Raw genomic sequence first — 22,062 nt, 5'->3', positions numbered from 1 at the left:
CTTCACAATATTTCTTTAAGCAGTTAATTCCCAAGCTCCCCAAATGTTCAACGAAGTATGCATTTTCTTGATGGTAGTAAACGGACTGCCTTATCCACAATCAGCATAACATGAGATGATGTAATATTGACTGGTTACAAAATACACGACCAGATTTGATTTACATATAACATCCTAAATATCATAGCTAATCAATTAAGGTAGTTGTATCAGTAGTCTGTATGGTGGCTTTGGTGCTTTGCATGCTCAAGCCTTCTCCACGCCTTTTCAGCTCTTGGGACTTAATAAATTCTTCAATTCTTGCCTTCAACTCCACATCGGGTATTAACATGTCCGCCGTCAGATGAGACCGGTTAAATGGATCTGTCTGCAGTTCCAAATCAAACAATAATTAACTTAAACTTGTTTAAAAAATGATAACAAAAAAGGTAGAGGTTGAAGGTTATTCGAAATTCAATCGATAATTAACTTGATTTCTCTAGAACGATGACAACAGAAAAAGGTAGAAGCTGAAGTTTCATACGCTGTCACTTAAGAGATGCCTCTGAATAACTGGTCTGTCTACGATGACCTTGGATGATGGCAGAATGACAGGATCCCTCATTAAAGTGTACTGAAACCCAAGAAACAATAGCATGTTTACAAATAGAGTAGAAAATCGAATAGTACAAAATCATACCGAACAAGAGGCTACTAGCATCACAGAATTATCCATTCTTACCGCATCCAATAATGCCAGGGCAAGGAAGGAAGTCATGAATTACCTGAATAGGGTCAAGGAACTCATCTGGTATGTCTCCAAGAGCAGCCTCTGCATCCATTGCTTCAGAAGCAGCAACTTTGGCTTTTGCTCCAAGGTCAACAAACTCTTGTATTATCCTACCATCTTCCCCAATTCTCCTCAACACATCAGCTGCAGCACCAAAGAGCTGGCAGCCCGAATCCAACAACCCAAAAAAACGGGTAAAAAAGAAGCAAAAGAAAAGAACACAAATAATCAATAAACTTTTTTTCAGCTTATATTGTTAAAAAGTGTTTCCCATTTGTAGGATGTTTTTAGCAGTAAGGAAAAGAATCTCAAGTTTTTACCTGCTCATTGTATGAACGACCATCCTTTGTGATGGCTATTGGGAAAATTTTATCCTTGTCTCCTCGGGCCAGGTTGACATATATATTAACAATCTTCAAAAGAAAGAAAATGGTAGCAACATCAGATTTGGTTGTCATGTAATATTTCAGAATTTGTAGGTAGTTAACCCCCTCAACACCCCAACAAAAGGAAAAAGAAGAAATATAATATAATATATATATATAGAGAGAGAGAGAGAGACAGAGAGAGCACACACACATATATATATATAGAGAGAGAGAGAGGAGGGAGGGAGGTTTCATCATCCAAAAAATGGCTCCAAAGGAGTAAAGTGCTTATAGTCGCAACACGTACTAGAGGCAGAGAAAAGTTCACCCTGAACCTGATGTAACTATTTATAACCAAAACTACCAGAAGATCTCCTCAAGAAAATCTCTGAATATGTAAATAAGAATTATTACATTCGCAAGCATGAAAAAAGTATTTCTCATACCTGCTTTAGTAACAATTTGGGTCGAAACTCGTACTTTTCAGGGTCTTTCAAGCTAAGAGATTTTCTTTGGGGCCCCACGAGTTGTAACAAAAAATAATTCAGCATGCTAGCAACTCTTTCAACCTGGAAGGAAACAGCTGTCAGAAAAACTAACTCACACCGAATCGAAAACAAGTGAAATAATCAACAGGGAAAGCAAAATATACCATCTCCGCCAGCAGAAAAGGGGCTGTTATCTGCTCCGAAGTAAATGCCAGCAAGCTCACATCTTCATTCGCCAATTTCATATCAATCCTAATAATCTAGAGAAACCAATGGACAATCTCAGTGAGCATTTCAATCTAATGGAAACCAAATTATATGAAGTAAAACTGACATTCTCCTGAGAGTGAAAGAGTCGAGTTCTCTCCTGCCTCTCCTGGGCAGGTCTCCTCTCCCATTCCACAGTATTAGACATCTCAGCTTCCAGTTCTTTCAGTTCAAGAATTTTGTTTAGACTTTCATCCAATAGGTAAATGCTATCATTAATCAAAAAGTTCAAAAAGTTCAGATAGACGCCCTTCTCTTCCTCCTTAGCTATCTGGTGCAGCATGCAGCAATTAAGTGTAAGATCTCATTGAAACAGAAATAAGAAACTGGCAGAGTAAGAAAACCAATTAGCTTTACCTTTCTCCAGACATTACGATGACTAGGAACCTGCCATAAGTACTCAAGGAGTTCGGCAATGTTGTGACGGATGTTAAACTTGTCATAGAACTGGAAAGGTTCCGTAGGACTCAAATCAGGAGATAGATTACAAAATCACATATAAACTAAATACCTAGATGAGAAACTTGCAATTCTGTATAGAGATGCCATAAGTGTCCTTAGCAACAATTTACCTGTGTGTGGGAACCCGTGAATTCAATATCAACATAGAGCTTCAGAAGATTCCTCACTAGATACTCAAGGGACAACTGATGCCCTTCAAACAAAGTTTCGGTTGCCTTTGAGCCACTGCATTCACAAATTACTTTATGTGAAGACATAGGTATGAATGATCATAACGTACTCCCTAACAAAGTTCATCAAAACATACCTTCTCCGAGGCATCCAACAATTAAGGACCTCAACCATTTTGGCTCTGAGATATGGATTTCTGATGTACTCCGGGCTGGCCATGAACATAATGATGAAGTTCATAAAATCGTCCTGTCAATAAGAACATAAAAATGTATGGTTCATCAAACATGCAAAACGATAATGAGACCGTAAGTGAAATCAACTCCCAATATACCAGCATAACCCCGTCTAAAGCTCTAGGAATCCGTGAGGCAAAAATTAGCAACTCCATGGTGTCTTCCACAAAGTGCTCCGGCATAGAAGCAAATTCCTTTGGGCATGTTGGTGGTAGAGGCATTTTAAATCCACCTACTAAGCCGACCAACCAAACTACCATTAAGCGGTAGTAAGACAATGCGCGCTGAAGAATTCCTCCATCCTACAGGATAAAAGAGTAAATGATTAGCATGATAGCAAGAGACAAATAAGATGTTATGCAGCACGAGATAACTTCATAACAGCAAACAATGATAGACTAAACAGATGCACTAGCCCGGTGGAGTCGCAGAGAAATCTTAATATCTGACTAATAAATGAAGGTTAATAATAATACAATGGGATCTTTGCTTCACAGGAAAGATAGGCATGGCATTGAAGTATGAGAATAGAAATGGACCAGGCTTCCATTGTTATTGTGCAGATGAGCATGAAATTTTAGCAATTACAAGAATCAAAACTCAAATTACGGGCACAACAAGAGCCACACTTTTATACCCTTAGTATTTGCGCTTCATAGCATAACTTCTCCTGTGAGTACAACTCAATTTCTTTCTCCAGGCGGGTTATATCTTGCTGCAATTGTGCAGAAGGCGCTTGCTCTTGCATGGCTTTAAAAGAGGATAAAGCATCTTCACATCTAGAAATATCCTGAATATAAAATATGAGAACTAAATTAACCTTCAACCAACAGAAATAACATATTCTGATCCTTATAATGTACAACCGAAAATAAAACAAAACTAAAAGAAACAGCAAAGGGAGAGGGAAAAAGTTAAAAATATCATTCCTGGTTGATCTAACAATTAGGCACAACCTGAACAAGATGTTTGAAGTCCGAAAACGCTTTTAGCAACCCCAAGTTAAGCACCCTAGCAGTCATGAAGAAGCATTCACATATGAATGGATATTTGGCTTTTTCACTACTTCTGGAGACTGAACTATTATTTTGGAGGAGAGAAGGTTCATTAGCATTACTGCCAGAACTTGTAGCTTCTTGAGATTGTAGCAATCGGCTTTGTCCATCGCTATTATTTGTTGAGATATCAACCTTCGCAGTATTATTGTTAAACCATTCAGATACTTCATCAGATGTTGCATGTAGAGCAGTCAGTCCTCTGGTACAAGTTCATCACCGGAAAAAACACAAATATTTAATACTAAGCTGAAACAGGTTCAAAAAGAATAGAAGATATTCCTCTACCTCAGTTCCAGGCGGCTACTGTAAAATACATATTTAGGATCAATTTTGTCCCTTTTTGTCAAATTGGCATCTAAAAATGGCTCGCAGAGACGAAGCATTACGGCACTGAGATTTACAAACATGCCGGAACTAGCACAAGATAACGGATCGGCCTGCAACCAAAAATTAATGTAGATAAAGGTTAAATATGGAGTAGAATATTAAAACATTCAGAAGAAACTCTTAAGACGATCAAGGTAAAAAGGAGTCAAAGTGTTCTTTCTATCAAGAGGGAAAAATGTACTTGTAAATGTGCCCTTGAAGCATTTCTGTTGATGACTTCTGCAAGGTACTCAAGAACATTTTCACGGGTATTTGTATTCTTAAGAAGGCACATAAGAACTTCTGCCAACCCATCATATAAGTTGTTCATAACAGTTTTGATAGTTGTAAAGGATGATAAAAGATCTGCTGGGCGGCGTGTTGATGCTTCAGAGAAGCACTGTTGGCTGGTATTACGAGAGACAACCATCCATCAGTAACAACATATACAGAACCAGAAAATGTTAAGTTTCAATTTTCATAGCCCCAAGTTCAACTAGAAAAAGAAAAAGATTCAATTGCATTGTAGAAGTATCAAGTTAATCAGTAAAGCCCAGTAATTCAATAAGATTAGGTACACTATTACGCCCACAGCACTAGGTAAGCGTGTGTGCGTGTGTGTGCGCGCACATATATATACGTACAATCACATTATCCAACAACACAGGTTCTGTGTGTTTTGCTAGCAATAACTCACTAGTTATAATACAACCCCATAAAAGGTAAGTAGCATTACCAGATATAACAATGTAACTGGAAAAATAGTGAAGACGATAAAAGAAAAATCAAACTCACCCAATATCAGGTTCACTCTTGAATATAGCATGATCAGGCAATGCACTAACATGAAAAAAGGGTCCCAATATACTGGTCATCTCAATCACTCTACCATTCAAATACACACCTTTTGGAATCCACCATGGATGATTTACCAATGCCTTTGCCCCCACTGGATAGTTTACCATCAACAACAACGCCCTTAGTGGCTGTTGGAAATTCCCCAGAGCCGAAACCTTCAAAACACTACCTCTCAAATCCTCATACAACTGCTTCAAAATAGGCTCCATTGAATCATAATCAGCATCCCTAAAGAATTCCTCAAGAAAACCAGGGGGGCACGAAATCCCACCACTACTCCCTCCAAACCCATCAAGATTACCCCCAACCTCAGCAAAAATTAACGGCAGTAATGGAGAAACATTCGATTTGCTCGTGTCATTATTAGGGAACATATCAGGATTCCCTAAGTGAATCCTACAGTACGAAACTGCTAATTTCTTGGCTTGTTTCACTACACCTTCCATCTCTGATCTCACGTTTTTATCCTTCATCGATGCGATTTTCTTCCCTTCCTCATATGCGCGGCGATAAGAATTGAGTAAGTACTGAAACGGGGGCTCGGCGGCGGGGAAGTTGCCGGACAGTCTATCAATTATGATTCTCTCCATTAGTTCTCGCGATAACTTCAGCTCCTTACCCTCGCTCAAAATCTCGGCTGCGGACATCTCCAGATAGACTATTCGCGAATCGCTCTCCATGGAATCGACGAGCGATACAAGAAATATCTTCCTGAGGATAATATCCTCGATTTCCGCCGGCGTTCTTGGGGCTCTCTGCGTCGACATAGTTGTAGTAATAGAACAATTCAATGCCTTCGAATACTGCGACAAAACGATTCTCTTGAATTAGGGTTTTCAGGAGTAGATCAGAAGAAAGAAATCTGTAGACTTGGAGTTGTGGTCATCGACTCATCGTTGGTTTTACTATTTTACCGAGGAATGGTGGTGGAGAGGTTTAAAGCAAGAAAAATAGTGGCGGATTTGTAATTACTCTATACTTGAGGGTAAAACTGAAATATACGATGGAGCTGGGGAACAATGGCATGTCATTTTCCTTCCTTTCTTGCAATTTCCTCGACTATCATATGCTTAATAATTTTTTATATTGCCAACAATTTCCATTTTAATTGGCGGCCAAGACTTCCAAATTATAGATTCCGATCCTATTATTATTAAATATTGATCTATTTTAATAATAATTATTTATTTATTATAATAATAGTTGTCGATTAATTATAAATATTCAAAATTTAATAATTAATCTAATAATTATTAATTATCAAAAATTATAATGTAATTGTAACCGTCCCACTAAAAAAGAAATAAAATTAGTTCTTATATTAAAATTTCTCCAATTATTATTTAAGAATAACAATCTTCTTAAAAAAATCGATTTATTTAATTAAAAGTTATCATCTATCTAACTTATTTAACAAATATATTTGAGTCCATACATGATTTTTTTATTATTATTATTTGATCATAGTAATATTATTGCAATACAAATGTAACATTTAAATACATTTTTAATAATTTTATACACGCATCACATGTACGACAATACTGAACATAAACTCTGCATAGCACGAGATAATCGTCACACATATTCATATAGAATATTTATAAATTTCCATAAAAACTTAAGTATTGCATGATTTATTTATCATCAAAACTTTATTATATAAACAAATTTCTTTGGAAAATAATTAAATTTCTGAGTATTTTATTTAAATAAAATGGCGCTTGTTAATGAAGAAACCATGCACCAAAAACTTGATAAAATATAATTAAAAGAAAGACAAAATGTTGTTGTGTTGAAAGCTTTAAGTCCAAAATATAATAACATAGATAGATTAGCAAAATAACAACAATGTTGTTTGAGAATAGTGTCTAAAGAGATCAAAACAAATGCACTTTTTTCCACTTGAACCACTGGGGAAAACTGAGCCCATCTTCATTTTGATTCCTAACTACAAACTCTTCACATCGTTCCTAGTGTTGTTTTTTTCCGTCCTTAAAGAACTATTATTGACAAGAAGACTGCTGAATGCAGCTAGTGAGCTATACAGGGAAGACAGATGTAATTGCAGCTCTAACTGCATTTTTTTGAGATTAATCGTCGTCGTCTGATGGTGGCATCAAGCAGTTAGCGTTTGAGGGGCCGAAGAAGAGCTCCAAGCAGAATGAAGGGCCACAAATTGATCGACCCCTTTTGCCGACTTTGTCCAAGTCCCGGATAGTGAACTGAAACGTTTCAGCCGAAAATCAAGAGCTGTTGATGTGAGAAATGTTGGTTCCTTTTAAGGTTTAGTAAGAACAAGGTTTACCTGAAGGAGGCTGCTTGTTATGAAAGCTGTATTGAAGCAGACGTAGAAGAGACGGCTTCCAATAAGCTTTTGGTAGAAAATTATGCGCACGTCCCCTGTTAGCTGCTGAACCAAACATGTTACTATATACTTGTAAAACAATATTTGCTCGTGTATGGGGTGAAAAGTATGCGTAAATGCTGTAAAATAACAATTTTTGGTGACCGATGATAAGAGCATTTACGTTACAGCAGAATGGTGTCGAATATCTTACTTGCACAGGTTTCTCGTAATAACAACCAAGACAAGTTTTCTGGTAGATTATGGAACTTTCGGTGTCCATTTGGACTACCAAATGAGGCTCTACTACTTCTTTCTTTCCTTCTTCACTCTCGACGAACGAGTAGTAGTATCGTGGCTTATTGCATCTTTCATGATCTGTTCCGATCCGTCTGCAGCAACTCTTGGCGACTTCGGTTGGGGGGCAATACCGCTGCCCCGGAATCTGCATAAGTAAGAAACGTTACGGCTGAAACAGAAACTTATATACAGCAAAACAACATTTTCTGTTGAAGACGTGTGGGTTTGCTTACCGGTTGCAACTCAGAAACCACAACAAAGATCTGATCGATGTTGACTGTGTCATATAGCCGGATATGCTGAAGTTCTCTACTACATGGTTTAGGCAAATAGACGTATGGAGAAGGGTGATCAGCTCCTTCGGCGAAAGAAAGTGCTTTCTCCCAGTATGCAACATAACGGCGTTGACTTGCTATTGAGACCTGCAGAGCGAAAGTAAGCATCACACAGTAACTCAATTTTTAAACAAATTTAAGTAGACTGTTTCCACAAAAACTTAGTCAGAATCAAGTGTTCTGCATCCCACGAGCTTCCAACTTAGGCACTGATACCTACATTTGTTTCTACGAACAGTGTGACAGCCCAGTTATACCTAAATGACTTACTCCTTCATTATTGGTGGTTCGTCTCTCTGCATACACTTGCAAAGCCTTCTCAGCTGACATGCCGGTGTAAACCAGATAACAAGAAACCATTAAGCCAGTTCGACCTTTTCCCGCCTGTGAAACAAAACGTGTTGACAAAACAATGAAAAACACTGAAAAGGGATACAGAATTGCTTTCACGCCGTATTGAAGAATCATGTTAGGCAAACATGAAAACATTGAGGACTTACTCCAGTTCAACTGAAGGGAGTAATCATATTACCGGGTTCTAACAAGCAGAAAAGCGATATAAAGGGAACTAGCTAAATAATTGAGTTAAAATAGCATCATAAAAACATACTGATTCGTGAGCAGAGATAATATAGTGACTGAAACTCTCAAAGTTTTGCATACCATGCAGTGCACAACTGCAATATTCTTTGGATCACTTGATAGCCAAGAGTGGACATCTTCACAAAATTCCTTGATCATTGCTAATGGTGGGACGTGGTTGTCATCAAATGGATATCTCTCTACACGTCCGTGGAAATGTGATTCGTCGTAATCTTCTTCTATACATAAGTTGTATACCTATTAGCCACAAGAATAAAGGACAAAAGACAGTGAGAGAGAATAGAAACTAACGAGTAAAAATCATATTTGAGGTGATGTAGAGGGAATACTAACAATGTACACTTGCTGACCTTATAATAACCCTGATGTCTCATATCCAGTACGGACTTAACTTGCCACATAGGATTACGGTACATGGCTCGCACGCGTTCTGCAGGGAATGACATTGCTAATAGTCGATCCGTTATATAAGTCATATCAAGGTCATAGCCTGCAACTAGCATGCGCCGCCTTTGCTTGGACACCAAATTACGTAAATAATTTCTCCAGAGACAATTGACCAATTGGCTCTGGATAAAGCTCAAACCCAAATCCTCAGAACTTTTGGACTCCTTCTTTGAAAACTTCAACCCCATCTAATCACTACGACAAGCTCATACGCAGGAGAAAAGGTACCTGCACAAGGTTATGACACTATATCATGAACTTGAGCACAATTCAAGCGAATGGACACAAATCTGAAAGTAACATCAGTGCTGGTTCAGGACATTACAGTGAGTGAGAAACTAATACGATCAACACAATTAATCATTAAAGACAACAGTGTAATCCCTTCACCGTCATTTTTTACTTTCATTTGTAAACAAGGTGTTGAAGGGACACTGCATACGGAACTACATCCTAAACCACATTGCTGATTAAGAACATTATTCTGCCTGCTTGAATGCTGTTTATACCTGTATTGTCTGAGGAATAAACGTGTTGTAATTACTACTAGTTCATAGTTATTTCTCTTTGCGAACAGCATAATAAAATGCTACTGTCTTATGTTAGTTAGGTACTTGTTTGCCAGCCAATCAAATAACTAATAACGTTGTCTTATCCTCCTCATGTCGAGATCATCACCTGTTGCCCACACATTGCCGAAAATAACACCACAAAAGAAATAAAACGACAGAATGTGAATACACGAACTCAAAGCATGCATTAAGAAAGATTATAAAACAGAAGAAATCATCACATTCTTGATTCATCTCCACAACATGGGAGATAAGAAAGAACATGATCAAACACAGATGAATGCAGGCATCATCCATGAATACAAATAATGCAACGTAATTATTCAAAATGGGCCCCAATATATTGACAGAAAAAGAATTTTTTCAGAAACAAGAAAGCAATAGCACGATCCCACAAAGAAAAAGAAAAAACAGCATTTTGAGTGGAGAGAGTTATTTTATCATACAGATTATGCTCCTTTTACCCTTCGTCTGGAAGGTTGCTTGGAACAATCAAAGTGAATGGAGGGATCACCAAGATTGGTCCAAGAATCAAGAAACTGCGAGATTTCAGTGCTTGTGCAAAGGTGTGTGTATGTTTCTTAAGGGGGCCAACAGGAGGAGGTGAAGGAGCCCATGTCCAGATCAGGTGAGAGGAATGTGTAGTAAAAATCAGGGCAAAGATTTCCTGGCTAAATTGGGTGCTTGGGATTTTTGTCCACAATTCCGACCACCTTAAACTTGGAGAAAATGAGGCCGCTTCACCAGGACAATCTGACATCTCTCCTCTCTCTCAACCTCTCCCTCTCCCCCTCTCTCCCTTCCGATTTTAATTTCTTGCAACACATGAATTATGTCATATTTTTCTATTACAAGATTTGTATTGGTTAGGAACATAACATGAAAATTAAGCCATACAAATTGACAGTTGTGTTGAAAAGAATTAGAGGGAATTGCCACCATCAATTTCGTTAATATATGCATTTTAATATATCTTCTTGACAAATTCTTAACCGGATCTGATTGACATTTTTCATCCAGATTTGATTCACTCAAATTAATTTGAGAGCAAGTGTTATATATATAATGTGATTGATAATTTTTTTGGAATTATATACCAATCACACAACAATCGTATAATACACTCGTCTTATAATTAGTTTAGATACAACTTAACGACCTCACATTTCCTTAACTTGTGGATAGTCAAGAAATGTCCGTTGACTAAATTTCTAATTAGTAAATAACCTTGGAAACGTTCTCAAAATTTAATTTACCGACAGCATTAAGAACTAGAAAGACCCAATTCTAACCAATAAATTCCTACAAGGATTTATTTAAATTAGATTGTGCATTCTCCACAACATAATCGAAAACTTCTACATGATCAATTATGCTATGTTACCACTAGTTATTGAACTAAACAAACAATTACGAATTTGCAAGTTCAATTGACTAGGCAAATATTCTTGACAATAAATCAGATTATTTGTAATAAAAGTACAGAGAACAACACAAATACCAATATGAATAAAAGTAAAAAGCATAAATTAGATCTCACAATTCGTTGGATTAAAGTATTCACCAAGTCTTCAACCGGAATGAGAGAACTAGCTAGACATGCTCATGGAAGAACGCATGAAAAGCAAAATAAGAAAATTTCATAAAAACGTAGAGATCTCAAGAGTTCGAAAGTTGTCTCTTAAAGTTAATTACATCACATATATATAGTAACTAGATACATAATTCTACTAGGATTAAAGATAGATTCCTAATTGAAATAAAAGACTATTGGAAATAAAATTATAATCCTAGTTAAACTTCTCATTCATCAAAAGGTAGTACAAGCAGCTCCAAATTCTTGCTAAAAATCGAGTTTGAGTCTTGTCCGAATTTCCATTTTGGTTCTTTTCTTCATTTTTCATTTCATTTGTCCTAATGCTACAAAATAATATTTAATTAGGAGCATTTTGATCACAAAATAAATCAAAATATAACATGAAATAAACACAAAATGCGATACTATCAAAATTTTATAACCTTAATATACGCAAATTCGGCATGCTATATCTCTTCTTGGGGGTGATACATCAAATCAAAAATCTAAAATCGTGGATATTTGAAATTGCTGAATTAATGTTTTAATCCTTTATGAATGAGTGATGATCTTGCATTTGCCTGTTGTTTTATGTTTTGACGTTTTTGTTTCCTTCTTACGTAAAATTCTTAAGTGGATCATCTGTTTACAACAAAACATGATCATGTTATATACAGCTCTTTATTTCAGCAACTATCATCCTCAATGATATCACACTGATTGTATTATACATGAAAATTCTTACATAAATGAAAGAAATTGTCCTCTATCTGTCTCAGCAAATGTCTTCCTTCCACATGTGACATCAGAAGAACAGGCCTAGCTATCATGAGCTACAGATTTCGTCTTATTCAAGATTATCATGAGGACGGATCGACATAAACAGCGCAGCATATTGTCTGAGGCGCCGGTCGCTATCAACGTTGGGCGAGCCATAGCTGATCTCCGCCGGTCTCATCCTCTGCAGATAACGCCGCCAAGCCAATTGGATATTAACAGCAGCCCAAGTCCTCCAGTTGGACGAATAGTATCTGGCAGTACGTCTAAGCCTCTCGTTTGCAAACTTGTAGCGGAAGTGATCTGTTATGTAGCGGAGATGGTTGGCATCAAGAGCATATGCATCCGTGGGCTCAAGGCAGGTAAATGTAGCAGAAGAAGCTGGAAGTCTGTCTAAAAACGGGCGTCGAAGACACCAAGAGAGAAGCTCATCCCCGAAGAATCCACCAGGCTTAAGTAGGCTTGTTGCCACCATTCCTCTGCTGAGGTTTTGGCTACTTCTTACACGACCACGCACGATGAACACAATACGTTGCACAGGGTCTCCCTCTCGTATGATCTGTTGTCGATTTGGAAGGTAAGATAAGAAAGCGTACATGGAGCAAATTCTGGGACCTGTCATAGGAGAATCCTACCTTTTCATCTTTGGAGAACACAAGGGGCTTGACACGGTCACATATATTATCCAGGATGAGATCATCCAGGTTGTGAAACAACGCCACCTGAGAATATACAAGTCATCAAGTTTAATTAACACAAATCTTGAGTATGTTTCAGCAGAAAGATGAGCTTTTACTACACCTTTTTTATCAGATCAAGGCAAAGAAAGCGCTTAATGTCCCGCCTAAGTCCTTCTGGCAAGTCTTTAATTAGCTCCATCTCGTCATCACCACCCATAGCTGCCCATCTATGTCGTTCATAACGCCGAACTCTTTGCCTCAGTTGTGACGGCAACTGTCTCCGCCTCATCCACCATTCCATGTCTCGGCACCTCAGCTGCATTTTCCTCTTCTTCGCCATGACAGCATGCAAAAAAACCTATTACAAGCGATCTTCAGTCGCAATTTCAATCCACTATATTTTGAGTAGAGTCGAGACTTCAAATAAAATCACCTGGATATTCCCGATCAACAGAGTGAACAACAGTAAACCACTAAGCACAGCGCATATACTAAACATCACTTCCAGCCACTGACTCGTCGGTTCCAAGTCGTTGCCAAAAGTACTGCAACCATATCAACACAACACTTTTACTTCGTTACTGAAGAACTCAGAGAGATTCAACTAATTAAACATTGTCACGGTACTTACCTCAGGGTCATAAGTCCCCAGAAAATGGGATAAAGAATCTTGACAGCAACAGAGCTGCTCGATACAACAGGAAGAGCCCATTCGTATATTCCATAAGGAAACGGCCCGTTGACATCCAAACACAGCGGCTTTCTAAGCGCAGCCGTTGTGTTAGTACCGCACGGATTTCCAATAGTGCTGGATGGCAACAGAAACTGGGAACAAACCTCCTCTGAGCAGGACAGAGAGAGACTGCAGAAGCCGTATCTGCTGCACTGCTGCTTAAGGCACGATGCCACACGTTGAATGGCAAGAAGGTACCAGCATCCACCGGCAACCTGTGAACAGCATAGAGTTAATTGACAGCAAATTTTGGAACGTCTGAGGGGGACAACGGGAGGAGTTGGAGATCGAGATAAACGTACGTGCGAAGCAATGAAGTAGGCTATGAGGTTAAGGCCGAAACCCCACCATATCGTGCCGAAGATGTAGCCTGTGACTTCTTGCATTCTTCGCATCAAGCATATGCTGTGATAGACTTTAGGTAGGAATTGGAACAAGAAGATGAGCAGGAGAATCGTCATTACAAGCTTTATTCGCTCCTCTTTGATCAGCCTCGGCACTGCAAACCAAAACACGGCCTGGATGACAACAAAAACACGTAAAACAACTTGAGAAAACCAGTCGAAAACTCAAATGTATCAGTAGTCACAGAATTTCTCGACGTTGTTCAATTTCTTTTTTCAAATTATTTTCTATATTTTATTACATTCAACATACGTATATCAATTTTTTTTTTAATAAAATAGACAAAAATATTTTTGTTGTAATAAAAGATGGAATAAGATTTGGAAAATTTAAGTAGTTCATGGGATAATCACTATGCTTTACAAGCCTGTTTCCATGGTTAAAGCATTATAGACAGCGGATTGAATTTTTCATTCTAAATCGTACTGAATCTTGTACTTTAATATATATATGTTACATGTAGAATTTTTTTCTAATTAAATACACGATATGATCAACTTTATACAGGTGACAAATATATTCTAAAAGAATAAAAATAAAATATGATTTGTAATAACAATCCATCCAATTCACGATAGAAGAGCCCGGGGGCCTAACCAAGTTTGGAAAAAAAGAAATTTACTGTACATTAATTATATAATAAATATTATATTATACTTGTCATATAATTAATATAAATTTATTAAATACAACTTGAGTTAGAATTCACTGGAGGTGACAGAATTGTCCTAATTACGTGAAGATTTCTCCCCCGTCTAGCATGTACCTTTTTGGACAGATCGATCACTCCCTTACCTTATCATACTATATATATATATATATAAATATATACATAGAAATGAAAAGAAAAAGATACTACTAATTGAATGTCTGCGTGCACCCTCTATTTCTGGTCTGTAACAACATTCAGTCCGCCTGACATTTCCAACCGCCTGAATATCTAGCTATTTTTGTAATATATACGAACGTGGGTTGCCATGCACGCATGTCTGTACTTCCTCTCACGTCATCCAAACTAACTGGGCCCTATTCTCTTAAGACTCCTATCATTCATCACTACTCTTTTAAATAAAATAAAAATATAATAATTAATTTAATATTTTATTGCATATCGAAAATTTTAAGAAAGAGTATGTGGTCTGGTCTCTAACCTGAGGAACAGGCAGAATCACAAAAACATCGAACCAGAATCCCTTGATCGACCGCAGATAATGAGCAGCGATTGCACGTCGATCCCACACGAGCTTCCCGCACCCCGTGACCAGCGATTCTCTCGACACGTACGCCAGCCGGAACTGCAGCCACAAGTGGTAGAGGTGCACCGCGTCCAAGCACGTCCGAACCACCGTCACAACCGCTGCCAAGCCTCCGTCCATGTACAAGCAAGGCGAGCCACCCCGGCCAATCGACAGTGAGTAGAAGAAGAGAGGGTCCACAGCCAGCGCCATGCCACGAGCCAACAAGACCGCGCGGTTCCATCTCTGGACCCGCTTGCTCCTGGGGTCCAACACTCTCCCGAAGGTGGGCTTCTCCGGGCTGGTGGAGGACTGGGCGGAGCTGGCTTTCTGGCCGGGCGAGCGGTGTTTTATGGGGAGCAAGGAAGAACCAGCGGAAGCCTCCCACACGGGTTGGTGGGCTTTGTCGCAGCTGGTGGAGTGGAAAACCGGGACTCCCACCTGAGTGCATGCGTAACATTCGCCGGCGGCAGAGACTTGATTGTCCTCGCTTTCGCTGCTGTCCTCCGATGATTCTTGCCGGAGTATTCCGCAGCACCTGCACTTGGGATACCTCTGAGTCAGCATCCATTACGTAATCAAACACACACACATAGACAAAGACATAGATAGAGCTTCACCTTGAAAAGGAGAAATGGGGTTGTTGATCAAGGGAAGGCATGTGGGAGGGGTCAGGATAACCATGGGGGAAGAAGATGCGTGAGAAGGGATTAATGGTAGTACATAGAAAGATGAGGAATTAACGAAAGTCTTGAATATAGTAAATTACTACTGTACTAGTGATGTTGCATTAATCAAGAGTAGATGTCGGTATTATTTGGTACATATATAAGCAGTACGTAGGTGGGTGCGGAGATGAGAAAAGAAAATGATAGTTAAATGAGAATATGTTATTAAATAATTTTGTACTATAGTAATTGATTTGGTCTAATTAAATTTAATTTTTTACACCTATATACATATATATATGAAGCTATTAGGATTCCTATATACTAGGAAAAATACAATAAATAAGCCCCAAATGACAGGCTTGTCCTCCATAAATGAGAAAAATTCCAATTTTTTGAGCGATGCAACCCGTATAACCCAAAAGCTCAAATTATTAATTATAGATCTCAAAATCATCTTATGACCATTTAAACAACGCGCGACCCTTATGGATTTTGGCACATAAGCATCTATAAATACCTTTTAAATTATTTAACAACATATGCCTTTTATTACAACTATTAAATATCATTCCTATAACCTCAAGTTTCAATACTAACTTAAGTATAAAAAAGGCTTAGTTGGGGGCCATATCAGCAAGCCTAACATTTTGTGTACAGGTCAACCTTATTTATTCAAATCGAAGTAATCATTTCAACTCATACTTTATGAAGTAGCCAAATTATATATAGTCAGGTCATTAAGGGTTTCGAAAGCCGTAATAAATCAAGATATATATATATATATATGTGGTATTATCAAATACTTTGATAAGAATTAGGCCATATCAAGATATTTGAACAAATCAACACATTGGAACATATCTAAGCCTAATTAGGTACCTAGGATCATCCAATTTCATGGGAACTAGGTAATTTTAGCGCACAGGTATCATATGTGTCCACTTGCTCGGAGCTGATTGGTTCTGTAACAACATTGCCATGTTCGTTTATCAAGAGAACAGCCAAAAAGAAAATACCATTTTTTGTTGGCCCTTTGTTGTTCAGCAAAGTTACTACGTAGATACCATATTGCACCAATTTGAACAGCTGAAATCCAAAAAGGACGATGAAAATGAAACAAAGGACCATTGCAGTTAATATAGAAAGCAGTATAGTACTATTACAAGACAACAAAGGCAGTGGTTAGGACCAATTCTCCAATGCTAAATTAAAAGCAGCTTATGTACAAATTTTCATACATGGACCATCCAAACCTAAGTGAAATCAACCCACTTGACCTTTCGGTGGTCCTAACAGCCGTACGACAAACATCTTGGCTGAATGAGCGATCTCCCGAGTGCGAGAACCCACATATCGATCATTGAGTTATCTGCCAACTATAAGAACGAAAATATGGGTCCGATCAAATTCCCATTCATATCAAACCAGCCCACTTTATGAGATCATAAACGTACATCTAAAAAAAGTAGTGGTTCTCATTTGTTTTAACTTTTTCACCTGATTCAAATCATATATAACAATATTACTCAATCAAAACGCACAGAATTCTCGTAACATGTTTTACATTTACAACAATAAAGAACATATAAGACGATCCACTTTTTAAGATTATGAACGAACTTAAAAAAGAGAGACGCCCCTCTGTTTCAAATTTTAACACAATTCGGGTCCGATCATATCACAAAACCTAAAAATTCTTACATGTTTCACATGATCAAGAAAAAGTTAAGGGACAATGCACATTAGTGGTCGGACCCCATTGAGATGTACTATTATACTTTTTTATTAATGTTTCAATTGATCCATAATCACTTCAAGAGAAATGAGGTATCTGTACTGGTAATAAATCAAATCATATGGACAAATAGGTTGGGAAGTAAAAACTCATCATTATGCTATTCGTTACTTCCTTCAAAAGGTTGTGAAATAGTACGTTTTTTTTCTTTGTTTCTTTTTTTTTTTTTTGACATTTAATGAACGCAATTTTAATGAAATTTAATTTCAAAAGTAACTATTAAAAAAGGGTTAATTAAACGTCAAAATAAAATTATATTTACGCTCAAAACACAAGTTTTTCATGGTAATTAGAGTCGAGGGTAGTTAAGAAATCAGCCAAAGTTATCTATACTAATATAAAAAAGAAAAAAAGATCTTATACACTTAACGTTTAATGACATCGTCGCACTAATTTTTAAATACAACATTTATATCTCTAATTATATAAAAAAAATTATTTATTATATACACGCAGACACATACCACAATGGAAAAAGAAAAAGGAAGTGTGTAGATGCAGTGTTGCATGTGCTTAACCACAATAATTGGTTGGAATGATATATATACGCCCAAGATTTTTTTATGACAACAACATGTGAGCAACAATCTCACTTTTTCTTTTAATATTCAGAATGTTAGGACCCCTTTTTTCAGCAGTTTGAGGGACAACCTGAAAAAGCACACTATTACATTTTGATTAACGTCGAAAAAGGACAAAACAACGAGTGAGAATGTAGCAAAGATTATTATGAGTTGTTTGGGCCACGCACGCTTTTCCCCTATTAATTAATTCCTGCATCATTGTTCGGAATCGGGACTATATCCTAAATTGTCCGTTAAATTTAATATTGATATTAATGATTATAATTAAATTATTTAAAAAAATAATTTATTATTTTTATTTTTTTAAAAAAATAGAGTAAAATCATTTCTTTTATTTATTTAAATTAATTATTTTTTTATAATATTACTGAATTATATATATAGATATATTAAATACAAAGATAAAGTGCATACATCGCCATAAAAAATAAAAATTTCTAAAAAAAGTTTTAATTTTGGTCCACGTAAGCAAATTTTGGTCACTTTTAAAAATTTAATGGTCGGAGTCCTACAATTGTCAAAAAAAAAAAATAATTTTGGGGTACTTTTTATTATCTCTATATTTAAAGTCCTTGTTTTGCCAATCCTTAATATACAGGGCAATAAATGTAATTAAATTTATGAATATTGATCTAATATACTTAATTTACTTTAAAATATTTTAATATATGGTTTTAATTTTATTTATATATTTAATTAATTTTGATATTTTGATGTAATGAGCACGGAATTGAGTATTTTTATTTTTTTATTTTTTTAAAAAAAAGAAGAAGAAATGAAATTTCTTTGTTAATGTATCAAAATATATTCTTATTGAATTTGGGCCGGGGATTCCCTAAGTTGGCCCAATTGTGACAGACAGATCTATCTGTTAAGGAATTGGGCCACTTTCTTGAAACCTGTTAGGCCCAACCCTTTAAAATTTTTAGTTCTTCGGAAATGAGGATTATTTAAAACAAAAAATAAAAGGAAAAAAAAGGAAAAAAGGAAGGTATTCAGCTTTTAAATTTCCCCTATCCAAACACTGTCTTTATAAAGCAATTCTGCCAAAAATTTATATACCGATTCGATATTAACAAGAGAAATTTGAGTGCTGCGTTGATTTTTATCGAGAGAGAGAAGCAAAAAGGCGTCAGCTCAGCCGCACAAGTCACACCGGAGAGCCATCAGAGTGCGAGAGGAGAGAGACGATCGTGGGATCTTATTTCGTCCTTTTACGCACACCTCATCCCTCCGCCGTTATCTGATCTAGCTCCGATCATATGGTAATTGGTCGCATCTTAATGTTGTTTTGGATTCGTTGATCTCCTGTGGTTGATGTTTGCTGGTTATTCTGTTCTTGTTTGGATCAGCAGAAGGTTATGATGATTTATTGTTGTGTGCCTTTATATGTACCGTTGTGTTTTTTTGACTCTGATATTTTAGTGTGGCTCTAAAGGTGGTTATGGATATCGGTTTGTGAGTTTAGTTATTTGAATCAATTAAGCTAGCCGGTGTTATTTTTGAATGATTGATTATGGATATCGGTTTGTTGAGTTTAGTTATTGGAATCAATTAAGCTAGCCGGTGTTGTTTTTGAATGATTGAGAATGTAGCTAGTGGGTGTCTTGTGATGTATACCTGCTATTGTGCATGGATCTACGAGGACTGATCCCGGGTGGCTCCTATTGGAAGAATGTTTGTGGCATCTTGAAAATTAATCAGAAGGGACTCGCTGATATTAGGCTTGCTGAACCTGAAAGTCATTTGAGATGTTTCGAACTGAGCTAGATATAATTTTTACTTTTTTTAACTAAATTTTGTTTGAGATGTTTGGCATTCTATTACTGTTTCAAATATGCTACAGTTGGATATACTGTAGTGCAACGAAACAAACAGCAACATTCATGAAAACTATTTTTATTGACTTTTCCTTTTTAAAGATCAGTTCGTATTCAAGTAAGGCATTCCATGATCAAGTAAACTTAGCTCCAGTGATTTGTCCAGTCTGTACGTGGTTGATCCAAATCAGGTTCAGTTGCTGTAGCAAGTCGGAATAGTTGGGTTGCTGTCTTCACAGTGAAAGATGTTTTTCTTGTAAACAATCTGTAACACTCCCTTCGCACTAGAATTTAGCAGACAAAAGTTGAGACGAACACCTTTGATAGGGACATGAACATTGATATGCAAATACATAGTTGTTGTCTTGTGCCAATAAATTTGTTGGTTGAGGATGACAGTCAACTTAATTTGTAACTGTTGGGAATAGGGTTGTGACAGAGAGTGAGAAGGTGATGCTAAGTTTTCCTGAGTTTCATGATGCAGACACTTTTGGAACTCTTTCGATGAGCTTCAGCTTGTGAATCGCATTCTTTTATAACTTTCATGTTGGAAAGCCACTTTCAGTGGTGGAGTTGATGTCAAGAATTTTTGATGAGATAATGCTTTATAACTTTCAGATAATATATGTCGATTCAACAGGATCAATGTTTATTTGAATTAACTAAATTTTTTTATTCTTGTGAAGTAATAAGTGAAATCCTTTTAAGAAGCTTATTACTCAGTTGGCTAAACTGGATCTGCACTACTCATCTATTTCCTGGTGACTTTTTTTACCTTCTCTTCTTTTTCAATCTCTCAGGAACTTGAGTCTCTGCCGTCTAGATGTGAAATATTCACTTTGTAGTGGTTTTAGCTGGCTGCAAGATGTGGAATTTTGCATCAAGTTGTTTAGCTGGAAGTATAGGGCCAAAGAAAGGTGTGTTGAAGCCAGCACGAGATTCATTGGACTGCTCCGATGATGAAGTTTCTTCTATCACCAGCAGAGAGGAGGAAGGCCTGGAATGCCCAATATGCTGGGAATCCTTTAACCTTGTTGAAAACATACCCTACGTTTTGTGGTGTGGACATACTTTGTGCAAAAACTGCATACTAGGACTACAATGGGCTGCTGTGAAATTTCCTACTTTACCTCTTCAGCTCCCACTCTTTGTTTCCTGCCCCTGGTGCAATCTATTATCACTGCGCTTGGTTTATAGGGGGAATCTGAAATTTCCTCGTAAAAACTTCTTTCTTCTTTGGATGCTTGAGAGCATGAATGGTGACAGAGTGAAATCTCATTCCACCATCTGTAGGGATCATCAAGCAGTTTGGCCATCAAGCACGAAAGTGACAGGAAGCCATACAGGGAATAACCAGAGGAGGGGGCATCACTTTCATCATTCTGAACAATCAGGATCAGTTCATGATGGGCATCAGCTTAACGGTTATCATGCGATTGGGAGGCTGCATTTGTCCCTCAAGAGGTCCCTTGTTTTCTTTGTTCACTTGACAGCCAAGTTCCCTCTTGTCATCATGTTTCTTCTCATCATCTTGTATGCAATTCCGGCCAGTGCAGCCATCCTGGCACTGTACATTCTCATTACAGTTGTCTTTGCTCTTCCGTCTTTCCTCATTCTGTACTTTGCATACCCAACCTTGGATTGGCTAGTGAGGGAGATCATTGCATGATATCCACTTTTCTCATTCTCTTGGTGCCTTACGAGATCCCTCTTGGCATCTGCAAGATAAGCACTGTTGGCTTGAAACTTTTGGCATCCTGGCAATCCCACCACGCCGGGCTTTTTGCACTAGCAATATATCTCTTTTATCTCCTTAAATTAACTGCTCCATTCCAAGAATCAATTTGTTAATGCTGCTGTGGAACTGGTTGGGTAGTTAGTGTTGATCTTTTTACTTCAGAGTGGGGAACAATTTTGTCCTACTAGTGTCATTTGTTCTTTGTAGCAGTAGTTCTAGCCCAGAATGGTGGCTCTGCTTTCATTATGGTTTTGTCATAAGACTGTATGGAACTCTATTGCTTGATGTACATATAAGTTAAATATTTGCATTGTGGGCAGAACGGGTGGATTGCATTTGTTTCTAAAACTGAGGGTAAGAAGTTTTCAACTGCAAATACAATCATCTACATCCTACAGTAC

At 37.3% G+C, this 22,062-nt stretch overlaps 4 protein-coding genes across 5 annotated transcripts; 1 reads left to right on the top strand and 3 right to left on the bottom strand.

The window, feature by feature from the left end:
- Positions 1–44: 44 nt before the first annotated feature.
- LOC105177296 (U-box domain-containing protein) lies at positions 45–5,968 on the bottom strand. Its single transcript, XM_011100392.3, has 16 exons — positions 4,981–5,968; positions 4,388–4,592; positions 4,105–4,256; positions 3,718–4,018; positions 3,399–3,551; positions 2,860–3,063; positions 2,662–2,774; positions 2,465–2,579; positions 2,250–2,339; positions 1,960–2,163; positions 1,790–1,885; positions 1,584–1,706; positions 1,090–1,182; positions 765–929; positions 524–613; positions 45–367 (listed from the first exon to the last, which is right to left on the bottom strand). The coding sequence occupies exons 1-16, from the start codon at positions 5,808–5,810 to the stop codon at positions 188–190; spliced, it is 3,114 nt and encodes a 1,037-aa protein (XP_011098694.1). The 5' UTR covers positions 5,811–5,968; the 3' UTR covers positions 45–187.
- Positions 5,969–6,861: 893 nt separating this feature from the next.
- On the bottom strand, positions 6,862–10,561 carry PTEN1 (Calcium/lipid-binding (CaLB) phosphatase). Of its 2 annotated transcripts, none has more exons than XM_088884579.1 (8): positions 10,112–10,561; positions 8,979–9,303; positions 8,689–8,865; positions 8,296–8,409; positions 7,924–8,112; positions 7,605–7,835; positions 7,352–7,453; positions 6,862–7,268 (listed from the first exon to the last, which is right to left on the bottom strand). In XM_088884579.1, exons 2-8 carry the CDS (start codon positions 9,261–9,263, stop codon positions 7,137–7,139), a joined length of 1,230 nt encoding a protein of 409 aa, XP_088740705.1. In that variant the 5' UTR covers positions 9,264–9,303; positions 10,112–10,561; the 3' UTR covers positions 6,862–7,136. The 2 variants fall into 2 exon arrangements, with proteins under 2 accessions (XP_088740705.1, XP_088740704.1); XM_088884578.1 differs by having other exon boundaries at positions 10,094–10,559.
- A 1,307-nt stretch (positions 10,562–11,868) lies between these two features.
- On the bottom strand, positions 11,869–15,866 carry DND1 (Cyclic nucleotide-regulated ion channel family protein). The gene is made up of 8 exons (XM_011100398.3): positions 15,674–15,866; positions 14,970–15,591; positions 13,716–13,931; positions 13,312–13,628; positions 13,114–13,225; positions 12,802–13,038; positions 12,636–12,722; positions 11,869–12,559 (listed from the first exon to the last, which is right to left on the bottom strand). Exons 1-8 carry the CDS (start codon positions 15,712–15,714, stop codon positions 12,071–12,073), a joined length of 2,121 nt encoding a protein of 706 aa, XP_011098700.1. The 5' UTR covers positions 15,715–15,866; the 3' UTR covers positions 11,869–12,070.
- Positions 15,867–19,131: 3,265 nt separating this feature from the next.
- On the top strand, positions 19,132–21,983 carry LOC105177301 (uncharacterized). The gene is made up of 2 exons (XM_011100400.3): positions 19,132–19,368; positions 20,724–21,983. The coding sequence occupies exon 2, from the start codon at positions 20,789–20,791 to the stop codon at positions 21,590–21,592; it is 804 nt and encodes a 267-aa protein (XP_011098702.1). The 5' UTR covers positions 19,132–19,368; positions 20,724–20,788; the 3' UTR covers positions 21,593–21,983.
- The last annotated feature ends 79 nt before the right edge of the window (positions 21,984–22,062 follow it).

Source organism: Sesamum indicum, linkage group LG9 (assembly GCF_026168435.1).
Source record: "Sesamum indicum cultivar Baizhima isolate 11 linkage group LG9, ASM2616843v1, whole genome shotgun sequence".
In the NCBI taxonomy this organism is placed as follows: domain Eukaryota; kingdom Viridiplantae; phylum Streptophyta; class Magnoliopsida; order Lamiales; family Pedaliaceae; genus Sesamum; species Sesamum indicum.
This window is presented reverse-complemented; position numbering and strand designations above follow the sequence as displayed.